At 41.9% G+C, this 20,801-nt stretch overlaps 1 protein-coding gene across 1 annotated transcript; it reads right to left on the bottom strand.

The window, feature by feature from the left end:
- Positions 1-1,691: 1,691 nt before the first annotated feature.
- On the bottom strand, positions 1,692-20,583 carry RPP30 (ribonuclease P/MRP subunit p30). The gene is made up of 11 exons (XM_068688460.1): positions 20,428-20,583; positions 18,688-18,743; positions 18,328-18,384; positions 17,564-17,638; positions 16,958-17,029; positions 11,685-11,774; positions 9,488-9,604; positions 5,965-5,994; positions 5,522-5,559; positions 4,301-4,380; positions 1,692-2,144 (listed from the first exon to the last, which is right to left on the bottom strand). Exons 1-11 carry the CDS (start codon positions 20,507-20,509, stop codon positions 2,038-2,040), a joined length of 804 nt encoding a protein of 267 aa, XP_068544561.1. The 5' UTR covers positions 20,510-20,583; the 3' UTR covers positions 1,692-2,037.
- Positions 20,584-20,801: the final 218 nt, after the last annotated feature.

The raw sequence follows: 20,801 nt of genomic DNA, 5'->3' as shown, positions 1-20,801 counted from the left end.
AAGCTGCAGCTTTAGACAGATGAGACTTCTCTCACACAAGCACCGTAACTTGTGTCACTTTGCCAGCTGTAGGCTTTATTTGTGAAGATGATTTTTTCCATAAGAACCACGGCATGTCTGCACTTGCTGTCCCTCTCTGCAAGCAACTACTACACTTCTTGTTCTGCACCATTACCCAGACACTGGGAACATACCTTGCAGGAAACAGAAATGACCAGTGCTGGCTAACTCGTTTTGTTTATCTTCATAACTTCATAAGCAGATCAATTGTTCAGGCACCAGAGGGGACAGAACAATGCTCCAGGAAACGGAGGGGAAAACATATTTTCAATCAGTTCCTGAAGCACTGTATCTACTTAAAAACATGCATGCAAAGATGCAGGGACTATTTTTTTTTTTAAGGAAGTCAAACAAGACTTGATCTTCATCGTTCAAAGGCCTCCTTCCATATGCTAGTCACCAAACAACTTCTCTCATTCTCAGGGCTGATTATTTCCTCACCAAGGCACAATAACATGTAACTTAGAAAGTTACACTACCAGGCACATTTCCACTGATTATTTGGCTAGAGCTTCATTTTGGATGCAAGTGCATAAACGACAAATGTATATATTACCATGTATATAATGTATATATTATTGAGTATAATATACTCAATATATTATATTGAGATGTAATATATACATCTGTAACGACAGATGTATATATTACATCTCAATACCAATAATAAAACACTCACATCACAAAGTCAATGAGCAAAATAAAAACAAAGGATAAAGTATTTAATTATTTGTTCAATGAAGCACAAGCTGTTGTGACTCTCGTCAGCATTTGATGGAACTGTTAGCTTACTGAGAACTTCATTCTCATTCTGCTTAGTCCAGTTACTGAGAGCACAGAGATAATCCACTGCAAGATTTCTGCAGTATTTTACATGCTACAGCTTGCACTTCTCAGCTAGTTGTCAGATACGAATAGAGAATTGAAATACTCAGAGTAAAGCTGGCTCAAGAGTATCTTAAGTACAGTATCTTACTTTTCTTTTTTTTTTTTAATATCGATTTAATCAAAAGAAAAACGTTGGAAGAGATCTGAAAAGGCTCCATGGATTACAAATCTGTTGTGACTGCTTTTTTGGCAGCCAGATTAGGTTTACTGAAGCAGTAACAGGAAGGGATACAGAAAGGCAGGAGGCAGCAAAAGGAACACTCTTATAGGCAACACTGCCAGACCAGGAAACGAAAAAAGGGACATGATGCAGTAACATTTATGTGATGTGGACACCACTCAGGCCTAGGTGAGACAGCTGAAACACTGCAACTACAGCATACCACGCTGAGCACACGTTCGATGTCACCTTGGGCTCTTCCTTCCATCTGCAGCAACTGTCTCACATTACTGTTTGGTTTCATGTGCTTTGGGACAGGAATGGCCTGTAGAAGGTGTGTCCAACAGGTCAAATCACTCAGTACTATTGTAATACAAATTTAAAGCATCTCCTACCAAGTGAGAGATGCTGGAACTTTCTTCATAGTCAGTGGTCACAAAACAAAAAGGAAAGCAGATCATTTTTTACTGCATAATTATTCTCCCAGGCCACAGAAGTTAAACTGACTTTTAGTTGCACAGCTTAGTACAGAGACATGTTTCAAAACCTGAAAACTGTAGGAGCTAGACTTTAAAGGCAGGCGTTCTTCAAAATATTTTTTATTAAAAAAGAGCACAGTTATACAATAGAAAGTTTCTCCATGCTTGAAATGTTCTGTCAAGTTTGCACTGACTCCAGAAAACCTAGAACAGGTTGGAGAGATGCCCTTCTGACCTTGGCCAGAAGCCCAACAAGAGGATGACCTTCCAGATGTGGTGAACTACTCATGGCAATCCCATTCCCACAGCCTTCCTCACTTTACACCAGAAGAATAGCTCTCTGGGCTGAATAAATTACCAAGTGAGGAACTGAGCTGGCTGGAGCGTGGGGGAAGATTTAGTACTGCGTAAAGACGGGGTGGAGGTTCCTGTTGTCAATTGGCTCAGTTCTCAAGCTTGAGTTTTAGCCTTTTTGCAGGCTGGCACAGTTTCTTCCTCCTCAACCTTGCGGAGCTTCTTCACTGTGTACACCACCCCACAGGCACTCTTCCGGGTTTCTGGAATATACAAGCAGAAGCTGTAGCAGCTCATGTAAAATCACTCTACTGCATTTAACACATACTCACTTCAGGTGTCTTTGCCCAAAAGTGTAATTCAACACGTTTAACAGCCAGCCAGTCGGCACACACAGCAGGTAAGCAACCTGCATGGGCAGGACCTGGGGATACACTAGGAAATCTGAGGGTGGGTGCAGAATTACAGCAAGCCTAAAGGAAAACTGAGGTTTGCAGGAGCTGAGGGGGTACACATGCAGAACCACAGCAAGCCAGGCTTCATCAGTTCCATAGCCACAGAAGAATGCATTCCTGAATGCAAGTCAAGAAGTATTTCTGTATATCTGAGCAAAACATACCATTCTTAAAAATAGAATAAATAAACATATTCACATACCCCAGGATTCTTAAACAGACTATGCTGGCACAGCTACACGGGCAGAGGCTTCTGTATACACACCAAGAAGTGGCTTCATGGTATTCAGTAACATTTTATTTACAGAACCCTCAGCATTACCATAAAACGCTACTATGTCATATTTTCAAACTCCTCATATATTTGCTAAACAACCTAGTGAGCCCAGTCCAATTTCAAAACTTCTAGTGGGAGGCTTTCCTGCAAAAACTGAAGATTTGAAGTAGATGAAACTACTTACAGATACTCTTGTTAGCAGAGAGGCTCTGAAAGAACTTTGCCAAAAACATGCTGAATTATTCTGGTCTAGTATTCTTTAGGGGACAGCAAAGTGACTTTTTTTTTCTTTAAAAAAAAAAAACTTCAAAGAAAGATGAAGGTTTTGAGAAATCCCACGTACACTTGACAAAAATTCTAACACACTGTCACTAACTATGTAGATGAGTAGCAGGCTGGACAATCCTGCTCACAGAAATACACTCTTGAGGGGATAAAAGCTATCTGCTGGGAATTACAGCACATTCAAGCTCTGCTTCTACTGAAACAAGATGCAAGCCAAATTCTACTGTGTGCTTCCAATTTAGAGCAACTCGTGTTACTAAGATGACTGAACCTACCTATCCAACAGATCCTGGCAGAGGCAAATATTAATAGCTACACAGTCACAAAGTTAAACTGCTATCAGAATAAACAACAGGCATTGGAACGGGTTGCCCAGAAAGGTGGGGAGTCACTGTCCCTGAGGATGTTTAAGCACCACGTCCAACCTTTTCCTTAGGGAGATGGTTTAAGGGGTGATGTTGGTAGTAGGAGAATGGTTGGACCAGATAATATGAAGGTCTTTTCCAACTTTAATGATTCTATGAAAAAGATCAAGAAACATTAAGAACCGATGAATAACTACGTGAAAGGGAAGGTAGAGAAGGAGGAATGAGGGTCACATTGCAAAGGGACTAAATTGACTGGAACACAAACTGAGACATTTCTTTGCTGCACTGACACTGAGACACATAATACAACTAGAAACTTTTTGATTCCTGCAGGGTGCCAAAAGTTAAATTTCTACTTTCTTAGTATTAAAATTATCAAGTATAAAAGAAGAAAGCTACTGTGAACTTCTTCTGGTGAGAGCATATGGAAGTTTTGTTTCATCAAAACACTTCAAGCCATGGCACACTATATGAAACATTTTCTTCTAAGCAGGAAACACTCAAGACTTCAGATTTGGCCTCAGGTTTGAAGTGGTCCACAATGAAAAGTGAGTCAGAAACAGACCACATAATGAAACATCAGAAAGGGACACCACACAAATTGCTTCTCTAGTCATGCTGCAAGAAGGTAAATACAAGAAAATTCGGATGCATGTGTTTCAAAGCAGTCACATAGCTTCTGCTGCTATCATGGAGATCAGCATTCAACCCCTTCTGAAAGAAGTGGCATTTTCACAACACAGCACAGCAGGCAGATCTGTGTTTTGACTAAACATCTTATGAGTCTTAATGTGGTTAAGAGAGTACTCCAGTACAGACAGCACTCCCATTTCAGCCACTCATTTGCTAGTGTGGCAACAAGGGTAAGACAAAACACCCTTGCTGCACAAGTTCCTTTTCATGCATTGAACAAGGGAAGTAAAACCCCAAGCTGACTTGTTCTGTATGGTCTCAGACTCTGGAAAACACGCACTGACAGGAACTTAGCTTAACAAATCCAGTATTAAGCAAGCTTGCACATGCTTTTCGCTTACCTCCATGAAGTATGGTGGCTCTGCAGTTGGTAGACACAGCTGCCTTGGCTTCACTTTCTGACAGGCCAAACAGCAAACCTCTGCCACCTTTGTTCAGGATCAAAATGCACAGAAAGGAACAAAAAGAACATGGAAGCCTGGCTGTATGGCAGATTTGAATACTCTACAAATAACTGGGAATTAGCAACTCTGCAACTCAAAGTGACATCTTGCATATGGTTACCCAGAGGCAGAGACCTGAGGCACCCAATTCTCTTGCCTGAAGTTCCCCAGGAGCCCTCCTGGAAGGCTCCTGTCAATGTTGTTTTTTCCCAGACAAGCAGCTGTCATTTTGGAATTAAACATCTGTCAACATAGGAACATGTTTATATGTTTAAACAAGTAAAAAGCAACCGCCTTGAAAAAAATCAGCTTTGTGGGAAAGGGGATTGTCTGATTCAAAGCATTATGTTGAAAAATTCCCAGCCACCTTGAATAGGGATGGCACCAAATTAGGTATGTTAATTTGGGTTGAGCCACGCTGCTCTTTATAAGGGGGAAGGAAATGTTACGTGTAAAATACTTCCAGCCCGAACACCCTCCCACACGGTTCTCACGATTCAGAGTGCAGGCCTCCCCTTTGAGGGACAGTCCAGATACATGCCTGGGGGCAGGGAGGAATAAGAATGCATCCGAATTCCTAAAAGAAAGGGAATAAAGATACTCTCCATTAAGAACACAATCCCTTATTTAAGGGTATGTGTGAAACTAAGGGCTGAAATATTCAGAACAAAAGTAACCAGTTCTCAGAGAGGAACTTTTGCTTTCTCGACATAAACAAGATTTTATAGCTTCCTCTGTCACAGATTTGGCACCTTAGAGATCAGTAGTAGTAATTACTGGTTTGGTCTACAACATCCATTGATCTTTATTCCCAAAACTATGATTATGTTTTTTATTAATTTCTCCAATTACACCCAACACAAATATCAAGGCATAACAACACAAAACGTACCTATAGCTGTACTCAGACATTACTGTTTACAGCGACTATTCACACCACTCCGTGACCAAGATCTGTTGCTCCTTCCACACCCACTCAGAGCCCTGATTCATTGAATTAGTCACCAACAAGCATCACTGTGTAAAGTTCAAGGAGTGTAAAGGATGGAAAATTTCTAAACCAATTTGAACTTTCACATGTTAATATTAATGGCTGTCTTAGACTTGGAAAAAGGATACAGATTTGCCACATCGTAAGGACCTCGTAGTTCCAGAGGCTAGAACAAAACAAAGAAGGTTGGATATGTGCATGCTCTCTCACACAGGCTGGCACAGCGCGAGTATGCAGGACAGGGCTATCTGGGGAAGCAGTCAAGTCAGAAAGGTGAGACTAAATGCTACATAACTGCAAGCTGCTGAAGATGCATTATAAAAATCAAGGAAAGACTATTATTTTGGAAAACAGAGTTCCTATCTGGGAAAAAACTGTTACGGAAAATACCATAGCAGCAAAAACAAAGTAAAAACAAACAAACATGATTTATTATTTAAACATATTGATTAAAAATATAAAAGATGGCAATCGTATATATATTAAACACATAAACATGTAATTTTAAATAACTACTGTGTTTTCAGCTGCAGATAAATTGTTTCGACTTCAACAAAAAGCTAGGACTTACCCTTTCAGCTGCACTAGATATAACGATGTTCTGAAAAACAAAAGAGAACAAACGCTTATCTGTCAGACAGTATCAATAAATGGAAAATCTGCAAGCAGCAAAGACTTCAGGAGCACTAGCTAAGTTTAGGCTGACAGCCCAATTAATTGTCAAAGTGTCTGATGCCCCCAGATGAAGTGAACTCTAGCCAGGTATGGATATTATTTTGCGGAAATGAATAAACCCTAACAATCTCCCCAACCCCTACTAGGCCATAGGGAGAAGCTCTCCCTTGTAGTTATAAACCTCCCACGCAGAGATCTGAGCTGAATAAGCTGAATAACCTTTTAGAGGGATAGGCTAAGCAGTATAAAACTTAGTGATGGTGTTGAGCAAGCACATGTGAACCTGTACCTCTTATAGAGGACTGTAAGGGTAAAGAAGAAATGGACGGTTGAACACACTGTGTTATGAAGTGCCCCCTTTATTTATAGTATCTGAAAGAGACAGGGAGCCATGCGTCTTTACTGCCCCTTGAAAGCAGTTGGGCACAAGACATCTGATGAGCATTACATTGAGAAAGACATGCATGGCTACACAAATGACACAACTCAACCTGAGATACAACACAAATGGACTTTGAAGAGAAGCGCAGGATACCCAAGAAGCAGCTTACCGATTGTGGCTTTAGCCAGTTCGATGCTCCCACACTTCCAGCCTACTCTCTGTGCTGCAATACAACCTAACCCATCCACGTTGGCCTTAAATTCACACAGGCGGAGGAAACCAGTCTGCAGCCAGGCAATGGCAGCCCGTTCATACCATACGCTCACTTTCCTCAAAACTTGCACCCCCATGAAAATCACCAAGCAAAAAGATGCCCTTCCCCCTTCTCTCCCTAAAGTCTTCTGCAGAACAGGTATGTGATGCTCAGGGGTCGGCAGATACACAGCTCAGCTGCCGCGCTCTTCTAATGCTAAACCTCCATGGATGCTCACCCTGGGGAAGACTGTTTTGCGCAGGTGGAAACTCTGCAGCAGCAAAAAAATTCCTTGCACCTTTTCTTATATCAAATAAAAAGCTTTGGGAATTCCTGCTTGAGTGGGTGGGAATGAGAATTGGTACTGAGGCAGCAAAAGATTTCCCTCTCTGACGTCAGCACCACCAACACATTGCACCACCTTCGGTTCAAAGGTGGGGCTTTTGATCCCTTCCCCGCACTGCTCTGCTTGTCCTGCTGCCTCCCCAGCAAAAAGAGCAGTGGAAGGAAATGTTCTGTGCACAGCTGGAACTCAAACCATAGAAGAGCTGTTTGCATAGAAATGGTTGCACTGCTCACACTGTGCCCAAGGTTTCCTCATGTGCCAAAGAGGAAAGGATGGGACAGACAACTCTGCCTGAGCATACAGAAAGTCAGAAGCAGAAGTAATACATACATCAAAGCGACTTCACAGCACTCAGCCTAGGACGTTTTTTTCTGCATAGTTCACCTTTAAAATGACTGTACTACAGATCCCAAGGGTGCTTTTGAGCTTCAGTGGTGCTGACTGCAAGAGTTCACTGAGAAAATTTAAGTCTGCTGCTCTGAGCTGTAACAACCAATTCCCATCTTCCAGACTGTGTAGAGCTCGCAGAGCAGCTGTGCCGTCCTGAACCCAGCCCTACAGGACTGCGGCTCACTGCTGCATATTGCAGACATTCTATGGCCAATTCAAAGGCAGCTGGCTTCCGTTTAGTGGATGGGTAAGAAGGGAGAAGGAGACAGGAGTATACAAGAAAAGCACTGGTAGCGAATGAAATAGAAGCAGGCAAAGGCAAATCCACGGGAAGAGCTACAGGGAAGAACTCAGAGGTGAGACATTACCTCGTCACGTAAAGGAGACAGCAGCTATTCTGCACACTGCTCTGGGTGCAGCATCCACACTCAGTTACCAAAACATGGGAGGTAAAGGAGTGCTGTGCATCCCTCCCTCGTTCCCTGCACATTTTAACATGTTCTAGATATTCTGCTGAAGGCCAACTTCCTGACAGTGAGTCTTTGGAAATTCCTCTGTCCTAATGCAACAGAAGAAAACCAAAAGGTTCCAAAAGTTGCTACAAGTTCAGCAACTGTAGGTTACAGCCTGTGACAGTGATGTGACAGACACCAACGCAAGCAGCCTATGGTGCAGCCTTACCACATCTCAGTAGAAAATGGCCTTTATATAACTGACAAACTGCCAACAAGGGCTAATAACCACCTCTGCTGGTCTGCAATGTACTGAGCCCAGAGGCAAAAAATGAAGACGAACTAGCAGTCCATTCCTAGCTCTTCCAGTGGCTAACAACAAATTGTTGTGTCCATCTCTAGCCAGTTTACCTTCCAGGTACAAATGATGTACGAGATTGACAGCTGCAGAAGAAAAAGGTCACAGGTACCCAGTCCAGATGCCTCACTTGCTCTGTCTGTGATGCTAACTCAGCTGGTGCTATATAAATCAACAGCCACGTGAGAAACATCTTCAACTGCACAGAGGAAAGAGAAGCACTGGCAAAAAGCAATCCTACAGGAAAGTTTTTTTTGTGCGTATGAACCTTACATCCAAATGAGCATTCTGTGTGATTAACTCCCAGAGTTGGGCTTCTCGGGAAGGCCATGTGAGTACTTGCTATGTTCTGTAGCACTGAGGGAATTCATGTGTTTGACCTACCCCACTATCCTACAAAATATGCCACCAAGGGGAGCCACAGTAATGATGAATCTGCTGTTAATTGGCCTTCCAAGTTCTACATCCCCTTTCAGACTAGATCTGCAAGGCTTCTCTGGACTAGCTAAGAACAGCAGGGGCCTTTTCCAGTAACGGTGGTGGGTGCTACAATCTCTTTTGACTTGTATATGTATCATGATATACTTCTCTGTTAAAAGCATATAGCCTGAGAGGTGCCACACTGCAGCTTAGTCTGGTGGCCTGGGAGGAGGTGAGGTATGAAAGCAGTGGAGTACAGGCATCTCAGCTGCAAGGATTACTTCTTCCCTTGGTTTCAGTAGCAGGGAAGAATGCAGTTGATCTGACTGCAGCAAAGCCCTGGCTTACAGCCAGCAAGCTGTTGGTTCTGTTTCGTACACAGGGGATTTCCTAACAGTTTAACAAAACAAGATTTCTCCCTTCTTAGTTTTTTCCCCCATATTCAACTTACACTCTCAAAAAGAGCTTTTTGTCAGTCAGAAATTTAAATTGGGAATTTTAAAAAGATGCATGGATTTCAGCTCCAGTGCAAACCTTACATCTACTTTTTTCCTTTTGTTCTGGGTATTGCATACCATGCTAACAGATAGGTTGTTCTGAAAAAAGAACACAGCAGTCTGACAAGTTAAGAAGAAAGCGTGCAGTGGTGCATGGCTGGAAGTATCTGGAGCCAGAATAGTTGTGTCCTTGTATTAGCAGGCAAAGATTCAGAGCTTCAGAAAGCCCAGCATCACACTAATTTAAAATGGCTCTAGTCTGTACAACTCCAGAAGAATTTGAACTGAATTAATTAGCTTGCTTTCACTTTGAGAGCTTACCTTTCCTTTGCAGATCTGCATCAGGCTGATTGCATTTGAAATTGTGTATCTTCTCATTGTGGAGTCTTTGATGGCAGGCGTGTAAAGAAGTTCAAAGTAAATGCCTCGATCTATTGCCTTCACATGAAAGAAAGTGATCAAAAATCAAAAGGAGAGAAGGAAAACAATCTAACAACCACTGTCTATTATTGATGCAGCTTATTCTCAGTTTTAACTGTGTTATGAAAAAATGAAGGAGGAATTGTTCCAGCAGGAACACAGCATTGAATGAAATGTGGAAGGGGGGGGAGGTGGGGAAGTTTCACTGTACACCAGCTACATGTACTTGAATTTTGGGAAGACAGAAAAATGAGGTTTAATAAACAAATACCATTCACTTATTAACTGTAGTTGGCTTTCCACTGTCACAGAGAGATGGAGGCAGGTAACCCCTGCTGATTATAAACAAGTCTGGAAACTTTCAGGACCATCCTGCTCCAGCCTCACTGCCTGTATTAAGGAAGAGCTCCGCTTCCACATCTTGCAAACTAGGAATTTGTCCTTGCATAAAAGCAGCAATGAGGTTCCATCTCTCCTGTCTCACAGGATACTGTGGTATTTGTGACAATTTTAAAAAACAATGGGCAGCAGGAGTTTCCAAACAGTGATACTTTATGCATTTTCAGTTGCTTTAAAATCCTTTGCTGTCTGTCAAAGTACCTCACCAAAACCCTTGTATTGCTGTTTTCACAAGCACTGAGAAAGCTTAAGCAACTTCTTGGAGGATACACAGTGAGTTAGTGATAAAGACACCATTCAAAGCTAATTCACTGGCCTATAATACCTTCGCCTGAAATGTTGCTCTGTGTTTTACATTAGAAAATTTTACATATTAGAAAATGGTTCAATGCTAATACTGTAAGAGAGTCCAGCAATTGAAAACAGATGGAATTAATCCAGGCATAACCTCTGCACGCAAGCAGAGGAGAAGCTATGTACACAAATGTTTTACTGGCCCAACATCTGGAGACAAGAAGAAAAGCCTGAATTTATCAAAATCAAAACAGGTGATGGCAATTCACCAATTTCAAGGTAAACAGACTTTTAACCTCATCTCCACCACTCCAGCTGCCTGCCAGTCTGGCATCACAACAACCAAAACTGACTGCCCCAGGATTCACAAAACTAGTCTGACAGACAGACTGCCTTCAAGTCAGGAGTGTCAATGCTGAGAATTAGCTTGTAAGGAAATATCAGCATATATGGGGCTTCAAGAGCCTCCCAGATCCTCATCTGGGTCAGCTCCTAGAATTTTAGGTGGTATTTGCAAACAACATCTCACATAACATTTTTTTGTTCCAAGTGGAATATTGAAATTCCCAGCCTGTGGTGAATTCCAAACTGCTACTTTTGTTCTGTTTCAGACAGTTTCAACTAGTTTATTGTTTATTTTTATTCTAGGTCGAAACTTCTCTAGAAGACAGAAGTAGGATTTCTGGCCAATTACAGCTTTAAATTTTAAACCACGAAGGACTACACCAGCCAAGAATGCCCATGTGGAACAAACCTCGACTCAGAGGAAAAAAACTAATTCACCTAACTGCACGTTCAGATTAAGTTTTCTGGCAAGCCACTTACAGTAGGCAAAACTGCATTAACAAAATATTTGATATATGCTGACAGTTAACTTGTGTCCCACAGCAGGTATTTAGCAATCCCACATTTGGTTTATTTGCCAAGACTTTCCTCTAAATATGGATTCAATAGAGTCATCCTCCAAATAACTGAGGCAATATCCTTCTCCCAAATTAACACTGCCATTCACGTTCTCCTGTCATTTAAATCACAGGCTGTTTATCTGTGCTGATGCAGCTTTATCACTTCTGGTTTGGGAGGTAGGTTGGTCAGCAACCACACCACATGTCACTGGTTAGCATAGCAGTAGCTTTAAGGTTGTTTCCATTCCTTGGAAACAGCATTTCTGCCTCCATAAGTGGAGGACAAAAAGAAGGAAGTGAAAAAACACATTCTTGTGTATTATATACTGCAGCGGAGGCCTTGAAGTGAAGGACATCTAAAACAATACTAAAGATTATGCGAGAAAATAAAAAGAACCACTTGGATGGGAATGGTGGGAGGGAAACTACAGAGAATTCAACTCAGGCTGATATTAAATACAGAACTTAATAACAAGAAAACAATTTAGATGTAAATTTACCATATTCACAGGGGGCCTTCGGAAGTAGAACGGCAGCTTTTCTGTTACATTTATGCACACAATATCCACGTCTAGAGTTGTGCAAGCAATCTATAGCAAAGAAATAGGAACAGATTATTAGATGTCGAAAAACAAGTAATCAACATTAGGTGCACTGATAGTCTCCTTAATTTCTTAATGCAACAAATGTCTCTCCATAGGGAGCTTAGTTTTAAAATGAAGAAGTGCTGTGCCTTGTAGATTTGACAATAAAGCAGGACTACTGTTATAAAGCTTGAGCATTTCAGGCCCCAAACCCAAGCCATCTCTCACTTACAGAACTGCTTTTCCAATAAAATAACAACCACACAAAGGCAAGACTTCCTGCTTTGTTCTTATCCGACACAGGACATGCAAAAGCAGTGCTGGCTTTTGGCAAAAGAACTCATAGCTAATGAAGGACAACCCCTGCTTACAAAGGGATCAGCCTAGGAACAGCCCCTTGCCCCTCATTCTCTAACTGTTGTGTAGCAGTTAGATATATTTTACTATTTGTTATTAACAGATATTTATTATTGCTGGCTGAATATGAGCCAGCAGTGTGCTAACATGGCCAAGAAGACGTACAGCATCCCGGCTTGTATCAGAAATATTATGGACAGCAGGACTGAGGAAGTGATTGTCCACCTGAACATGGTTCTGGCGAGGCCACACCTTGAGTACTGTGCTCAGCTTTGGGCCCCTCACTACAAGAAGGACATCGAGGTGCTATAGAGTATCCAGAGAAGGGCAACGAAGCTGGTGAAAGAGCTACAGATCAATGAGGACCAGCTAAGGGAACTGGGGTTATTTAGCCTAGAGAAAAGGAGGCACAAAGGATGTTGTAGCAAGGTGGGGATCAGTCTCTTCTCCCAAGCAACAAGTGATAGGACAAGAAGAAATACCCTCAAGTTGCATCAAGGGAGGTTTAGGTTGGGTATTAGGAACAATTTCTTCACTGAAAGGGTTGTGAAGTACTGGAACAGGCTGCCCAGGGGAGTAGTTGAGTCCCCATCCCTAGAGGTATTCAGAAGACCTGTAGATGTGGTGCTTTGAGGCATGGTTTAGTTGTAGACTTAGCAGTGCAAGGTTAATGGTTGGACTTGATCTTAGAGGTCTTTTCCAATCTAAATGCTTCTATGATTCTAACGGCAACAACCAATAAAAGACTAAAACAGAAGCAGCTTTAGACAGTGATGGGTGCTGCCACATAACCAGTACTGGGTCCAATCCATGGTGCCTCACCTCCCAGGCTGGGCAGGAAAGATACAACCCCTTCTGAAAACCCAGTCTCTGGAGAAGGCTCAGGATGGCAGCTGAGGTCATGGTTTAAAAGCTTAGCTCTGAAATCACACTGCAATTTATACTCTGTATTAATAGTGGGAAAGAATGAACAAAGCGTGGAGGAAGTCCACACTGACACACAGGGAAAATTAAGCGGACGTAAAAGGGAGCCCTCCATTTACATATAATCTCTTGCATGCAAGACTTGTAGGAATTATATATGCCTACCCTGTAAAGGTTATTACACAGAACCAGATTAATGCCTGTAAGTGACGTTGTAACAAAGAAGATCAAGTGTGCTGAAGATGTTCAAAAGGAATTTTCTACGTGTAGGGGAACACTTTGTGTTCAGAAACTTGCCAGCAACTGCTCCAAATACACCTGGGCCAGGTGCCAGCCATTCATCCCTCTTTGCAGCAGCATGAAAGCAATGGGGCTGCAGGGTGGCTGCACTCTGCTCTAATGCAGGGCTGGCTACAGCTCTGCAACCTCACCTTTTACCAGTTTGTTCACATGAAATTTGGACAGAGATGAGAGCAGAGGCCCAGCTTTAGGAATGTTTCTTAGCTGTTGATAGCGCTCCTTTCCAGATAAGAGACCTGCACCATACATCCAGACAATTCAAGGATCATGCCAACCACACGGTTTTTGATGTTAAACTGTCTGTACTAGGCCATTCAAGCTAACCTTTATCCGCATGCCCTACCTTTACCAACTCTGTTACGCATGACACGGGTTAAATCTACTACAAATGCAAGTCTAAAATACAAGTTTAGCCTTTCTGTAGCCAAATTTAATATTTTCTTATGTGGGATACAAACTACCATCTAGACAGAGGTGATTTACAGGAACTCACGTCCTAGAGAAGAGGCCACAGGAAATTCAGAAAAGAGAGAAAGACAAAAAATGAAGGAAAGCAAGAATACACACCAGAAGCAGGCAAGTCACCCCATGCAATGAGAAAACAAGCTTTCCTAATCAGCTCCAGAAACACTGGAAAACTCTCTTCCATTTTGCCAATTAAGCACAGTGGGAAAGGGAGTGACCCAAGTGCCAGGATAACTACAGGATTCCAGTGACAAGAACACATCAGAAAACACCACCGAGGAAAAACAAAATTAAGAGTCATACTTCCCCATATAGAGGAATACCCGAAAGCATGGAAAGTTGGCAAAAAGATTTCTCCAAACACTCCAATGTTCAGCCCAGCTTTGGCTTCTGGACAAGTCACACACAGAGGCAGGTTAAGGTTAGCCAGTCCGCTAAAAGGATCTGAAGTGCACAAACTTCATGCAGAAAACACCATGGAGCAATTGCACAGCCCAGTGCCTCTCTGGCCACGCTGCAGGCAAGAGCCCCATCTGCTGGGAAACTGCCGACAGCCAAAAATAAATTCGTCAGTGCTCAGTCTGAAGACAGCCAGGTTTGCTTTGGCAAACATTTTTACAAATCAACTTTGAAACCTGGGTTTGCAGTACATCCTCAGACTTAAATAAGCACGATTTTTTAGATACTGGTTATTTGCTAATTGCCTGCAAATAGCAGGCAGAACTAACATGAATAAAACAGAAACATTAGAATAAAACATTTTTGAAAAGCAACAGGCCCGATCTTAATGCTGGCACAGAGTGGGCATTCCGGTTTCAGCCCCAAACAATCCTCTTTGAGAGCCTTAAAGAAGCACATTCTACAATTATCTTGGCAAACAGAGCTTCCTCACACCCCTGAGGATACAAATTACTCGTAGAATTTGAGCACATCTTTCAGTACACATCACTGCCCCTCTCAGTCACTGGAAAGCTTCCTTTGCTTGTGACGAGAGGGCACAGACTATTTTTAGGCCACGCTAAAATTAAAGCACATCTCTAATGGTCACGTATATCTCACAAACACATGAACAGTCCTGCTCTGTGGAGAAGAATCTAAGTGCCAAATTGTTGGTGAGAAAGCTGATGCTTTTGAGGTAACGCGAAGTTACCAACAGCCAGTTAAAAAAATATAACTTATGGAGCAAGACCCACCCTATAAGGCTTTATCCTAAACAGTGAAAGATCTGAGTTGTAAGAGCCAGAGGTATATATTGAAACTCCATGTTCCAGATGCTCCCAGCTGATACCTCTACAAAATTGACAGAGCTCTCCACTCACACTTACAAACCTTGAAGCTTTAAACAAAAGACAAACATACAAATCTGTTCTGAATTTGAACATGTAAGGACAAAGGTCTTTACCTTATGCAGTCTGAAAGAAACATGCTTGGGTTTCTTCCCCAGCTCAAGAGCACTACCATCATGACACAAATTAAGATGGGCTCATGGACAATCCTGCTTCCTTCCTATCAAGCTCCTCCATTTCTGCATTAATGATACGACATAGGAGCTTGCAATAGGTCAGCTGTGTCACAATTTCATTTTCATTTTTCTGTAATAAAAAGATTTTAACCAAAATCTGACCTGTTTTCAGATGCTCAATCAAATCACTCACACTTGCTGTTCCCACATTTTTAGATTTTTTTTTTAAATTAAAGATATGAGAAAGACTGAGAAAACTAACACCTATCACCCCACAAGCTGAGCTGATTATCAGTCTGCTTTGGACAGCGTTTTAAAACTAGTAATTGTTCTGATGGGAGAAGTCTATTCAGGATGGGAAAAATAAAATGATATGATGTTTGGTGCCATTATTAAGACCTGAAGAATTACTGCACCTAATGGTATTTAGGTACCAGCTTGCCACAGTGAGCATCTCCTGCAGTAGTACACCAGAATTGGACCAAATCAATTCATAGTCAAACACACTTGCAACACCTTGCTTTTCTAAGATCACAGAAGTGATAGAGTGATGTTTTTCTTGTGCAAAATATTTGCATTTCTAGTAATGTAAACCAATGTGAAAAAATAGCAGTCTTGGGCTAAGGTCACAAACAAGTCCTAACAAAGGTTTTGAAAATGACTCACATGATTTATTTTTTCTCACCGGCACACTCTGAGCACTTCCACAACTACAAACCCCAGAATCTGTTTAGTAACACTGATATAGCAACACCTTTGAAAACTCCCAAATGTTGTGGAGGCTGTTTTCAGTATGAAATTTTCTCTGAACTGCCAGGAGAAAACCTGGGTGAGAAAATGACAGTCTGCCCTTTGTCTATTTCCCCAAGGCTGTTCTACTTCTGTACAGCTTCAGTGCACTTTTTGGCAGGCAAAGTAACAAACATATCATGAAGTCAAAGAAGTGAAGCTTCTCTCACTCAGCTTGAACATTCAAAACAAAACCAAAAATCCCTGTTTGGCAATGAAGCAAGGGTTGTATGGCTTAATCAGCCATACTTAATTTGGGAAATTTTATTTTATCTGTTCTTGAGATGCTATGACACCAGAACTAGCTGTGTTTTAAATCAAAAGAAGAGCAAGAGATAATTAGATGAAGTAATAAAAAGAAAAGTTAAAGAAAAAAAAGAAACTACTCATTTGGAAAAACCTCCAAGAGAAGACTAAAGACTAAGAAAGAAGGTAACTCTCAGAACACCACTTCAGTTCTCCTTTTCAGTTCTCCTTTCAAATTCTCCCACATTCCCTGGCATTTCAGAAATCAGAAACAATTAGTGCTAACAGAAGACAGCAAATGCTTTGGGGGGAATCTGTCAAGGGTCTGGAAAGTTAAACAGTTCAAGAAATAATTTTACTAAATGCTGACAATATTCAAATAAATAAATAAATAAATAAATGATGTTTTCTCTCCTCACTCTCGGTATAAGACAGATAAAGGAAACCATGGAGCAAAGGCATTGAAATCCACTGGCCAGGCAGTCATGTCAAGACCCGTTACCCTCCTGCAACTTCTCCCAACCTTTCAGTCTGTCCACTGATCTGGGAGCCTACATTGTTTAAGTAGCCCCATGCATGCATTCAAACCAGTCCAAGGTGCCATAAGTTGTTGTAGGACTGGCATTAACAATCAGAATGTACTTACGTGGAACAGTTTCTCAGTTTTTGGAAATACTGCTATGATGTCATATAACCTTATATTTGAAGATGTTGATCTCTGCAAAGGGAGGAAACAATTACTGCTTTGACTTCTGGCAGACGACAAAGCACAGTGATTATGACCAAAGTAACAATGACAAAAAGCCTTTTCCGTTTTCAAGTGCTAAACCAAAGCCAATAATCATCTAATCATACAGCAGATCTCTCGCTGTGAGCAATTATCTCAAGTCATTTTGGGGCTTGTCCCATCCACCTAGCTAGGCACTTACACACAGCTTTTCCTTCAATAATGCAGTGCTACAGACAAACATGGGGCTTGCTCACAGTATTCTACTGTACATACAGAAATTGAAATGCCAAAGAAAAGAACCAAGAATGGAACTGCTATCCCATATTGACAAATGACCAACAGAACCATATCCATTTTTTTTAAGTCTGCATTCTTTCATGAATGCTTTATTTTCTAAAGACATAATCTGAGAAATCAGTACTGAAATCCATAAAGCTTTCCCCTGCCCAATTTCCAAAGTTTCATTCTTTCATTGAGAGAATGAAATAAAAACGGGAAAATTGATATACTGAATATACTTACCAAGAGATTACAGTGGGAAGGATCAGAAACAACAAGTGTCAGACGGGTTAAGACTTTAAGTTGTTTAGATGTCCCCTATGAAGGAAAAATAATTCAAGACTTAAAAAGCTCCAAAGCAAAAATTTGTGGTGATTTTCACCCTGTCCACTATAAAAAGAAAATGGTGCCTTGCTCAATTTTTTGCCTATGCTGATTTTCTAAAAGTCTGTAGTTAAAATTCCCTAATTTTGTTGTTTTATATTGAAATGCTGGATATTATATCTGGCCTTCTTAAAAATTGACACAGTGTGTTTCTCTGAGGAAGGGATCAACAGAAAAAATGATTATCATGCAGAAAACAGAGCATGTTTTATTACCACTGCTATGGTACCCCAAGCAGGCCACAACTGCAAGCAGAAGCATTTCCTGAATTAATGTACATCAGTGATTCAAACTACAGACTTGGTTCATTTTATCCGAATCTTGTTGCATCAAAACTAGAAATTTCTAAAACTCAGGCCTAAATTTCAAGAGTATTCACTGTGAATATTCTACTAGAAGACGATTCAAAATTCACACATTTTTTAAATCATTTCTGAAGTAAAGAATAGGCCCTCCTCTAATGTGAGCATTATCATTCTTACAATGTTGGGAGTTTTAAGAATCAAGCAACATACAAATTTCTCATTTTTAGTTAACACATAATACACAAAATTTCACAGATAAACACAAGAAAAAGATTATAACTCAATAATAATTCATAGATAGAATGTAACTAAACATACTTGTACAATAGGTAAAGATGGAAACAACTCTGACGGAGATACTGGCTTGGCAATTTCCTCAAGAGAGAACAAAATAAAGTTATTCACAATATAACAGGTTATTCAGAACGTAAACAAAAGTTGTGTTCCAATTCTAAAAACAAGTTTACCATGCTAACAAAACTATTTAATAGTGACAGTTCATGGATCATATTAAAAATTAAATCCAGGGCAACAATACTGAATTATAAAATGGAATTTCTGTTACAAATGAAAACATGTATTTACATCTAAATGAGCATTTTAAAGACAAAGGTATTTAGGGGCATTTAGATTTAACAACAGAAAACACTAAGAATGAATTAACCCAACAGAAATTACCTGTTTCTTTTCTTTAAAATCGATGACATGATTAAGAGCAACTGCAGAATATCCCACTAAGAAACAAAAACATCGTAAGACTGTTTTGTCCAGTAAACTAATGGAAACAAAGCCAAACAGAAACCTGTCAAAAGTTCATTACTTAAATATCTCAAAATTAATAATTATGTACATATTTACCTTTCACGTTGATTTTTTCCCCTGAAGATTAACTCACCAAAGAAGTGTTTTAAAGTACAAGAATTTATTTTAACACACCCCAGTTGTGACTACACTCACTCGACGGCAGAGCTTTATGAACACAAATGATTGCTTGAGCATGGTTTGTTGGCATGCCAGCACTGGAGCACATACAGGAGATGAACAGTTAAGTGTTACACTGGGCTTGCAAGTGAATTGGAGAGGCTAAGTATCATTAGGAAAACACATTCTAGACAAAGCTACTGCAAGGTCAGTAAGAAACTGGTTGAAAATTAGCAGCAGATATTCATGACTCCTTGTCAAGCTGAGGTTCCCAGACATTTTGCCCTATCTTGGTCCTATTAATGACTTTCTTTAGGAAAAATGGTTAATGACATTCAGGATACATGTTAAAACTGTAGACAACACAAAGGTATGAAAGTTACAGTTATATTAGAAGGCAAAGTTAGAATTCAAAACAATGTTGACAAACTGATGAAAAGTTCTCATTCAGCAGGGATTAGAGAATGATTGTACATTTGACAAAGCCAAATCACTGCTTAACACCTAGGGTCTTAAGAAATTACAGGTGGAAAATAAGCCCCCAAGTCAGAAAAAAATAAAAATAAACTTGGATAAACAGGCATAGATACAGACTGCAGGACACAACACCATCTTTCCATGGTGCTCACCACTGAGAAGACCTCAGTCTCAGTCACTTCACTTGCAGAAAACTGCAGGTCAAGCAGAGTATGGGGAGGAGCAACGAGAATGAATGGAATGTGAAAATACAGGCCTGGAAGGAAACTGATTGGAGGTTTAGGCCAAAAAAAATGGGAAAACTAAGGACAGGGATTCCTGCTGTGCTTACAAAAACCTTGCTGCTGCTTATGTTCTGCTGCTCTCCTGGCCAGGACCAGCCCCCCTTAGGGCAGACCCACAGGCTGTGCACCAGGAGCCCAAGCCGTGCTGGGGCACTGATGCCTCAGCCAGCTTTTCTCCTGCTCCATCACAGGGCTGACCTAGGAACTGCCAAGTGTGAGGCAGGGGAAGCATGGCTGTAGACACAGGCTGGCAGGAGAAAGATTGCACTTTTCAACAGCAGCAGACTGGAAGACACACTGTGAGCAGAAACATGCTCACGTTTGAACACATACAAGAATGACATAAAGGGCAAGGCTACCTTTAAGGGGCCATGGTCATCAAGACAAGAAAAAAAAACATAAAAGCCATGCTGAGCAAGACCAGTAACTCAGGAACAAGCTGCCTACAGAGCCTGTGGAGCAACTGGAGGCCCTAAAATCCTTGCAGCAAAGAGATGCATCAGGCACAGCAGACACTGCCCGGCCTCCCAAGGGCAAGGAAAGCCCTGCTCACGGTGCCTTCGGCTCCCCTCCAGCCCAGCTCTGCCAGGATTCACACTTCTGCTGCTAACACCAACCCAGCGCAGCCGGGAGAGGCCGGCACCCTCCACCCCCGGCCGGCCCGAACCGCCGCCTGCCCCAGCCCCTCCGGCCCGGCCAGGCGCAGGGCCGGCCGCTGCCCCGCTCTCGGACTCACGGCGAGCCGCAGCCTCCAGCAAGCTCTGCAGCCCCTTCTTGTCCGGGCCCTGCGGCACGTTCAGGTCGGCGAACCCGGCCATGCTGCGCGCAGCGCCGCCCCGCCCGGCCCGGGGCACCCTGGGGCTTGTAGTCCCGCCCTCATGGCCGGGCGGGGAGCGCTGGAGGAGACCTCGTAGCGGATGGGGCAGACTCCTGCCCCACAGACGGGGCTGTGGAGGGGACAGGGAATGGCGCTGTGGCCCCCCTCAGCGTGCCAATGGCTGGGAGCAGGGGCAGCCGAACTCGCTCGGGCCCAGCGCCCTCAGGGGCCGGCGTCGTGCCCACCAGGTGGAGCCGCGGCGTCACTGACCGTAATTCATGGGGCCTCCGCAG

The sequence above is a fragment of the Anas acuta genome, chromosome 7 (assembly GCF_963932015.1).
Source record: "Anas acuta chromosome 7, bAnaAcu1.1, whole genome shotgun sequence".
NCBI classification, from domain to species: domain Eukaryota; kingdom Metazoa; phylum Chordata; class Aves; order Anseriformes; family Anatidae; genus Anas; species Anas acuta.
The sequence above is the reverse complement of the archived record's forward strand: the minus strand, read 5'-3'. Positions and strand labels throughout refer to the sequence as shown.

Excerpts from the sequence above, each read along its gene's own strand:
- RPP30 (XM_068688460.1), bottom strand. The coding sequence starts at position 20,509 with ATGGCCGGGTTCGCCGACCTGAACGTGCCGCAGGGCCCGGACAAGAAG. Across the intron at positions 18,744-20,427 it reads GCTGGAGGCTGCGGCTCGCC|TGGGATATTCTGCAGTTGCT; the intron begins GTGAGTCCGAGA and ends TTTGTTTCTTAG. Across the intron at positions 17,639-18,327 it reads CATCTTTACCTATTGTACAA|GGGACATCTAAACAACTTAA; the intron begins GTATGTTTAGTT and ends TTTCCTTCATAG.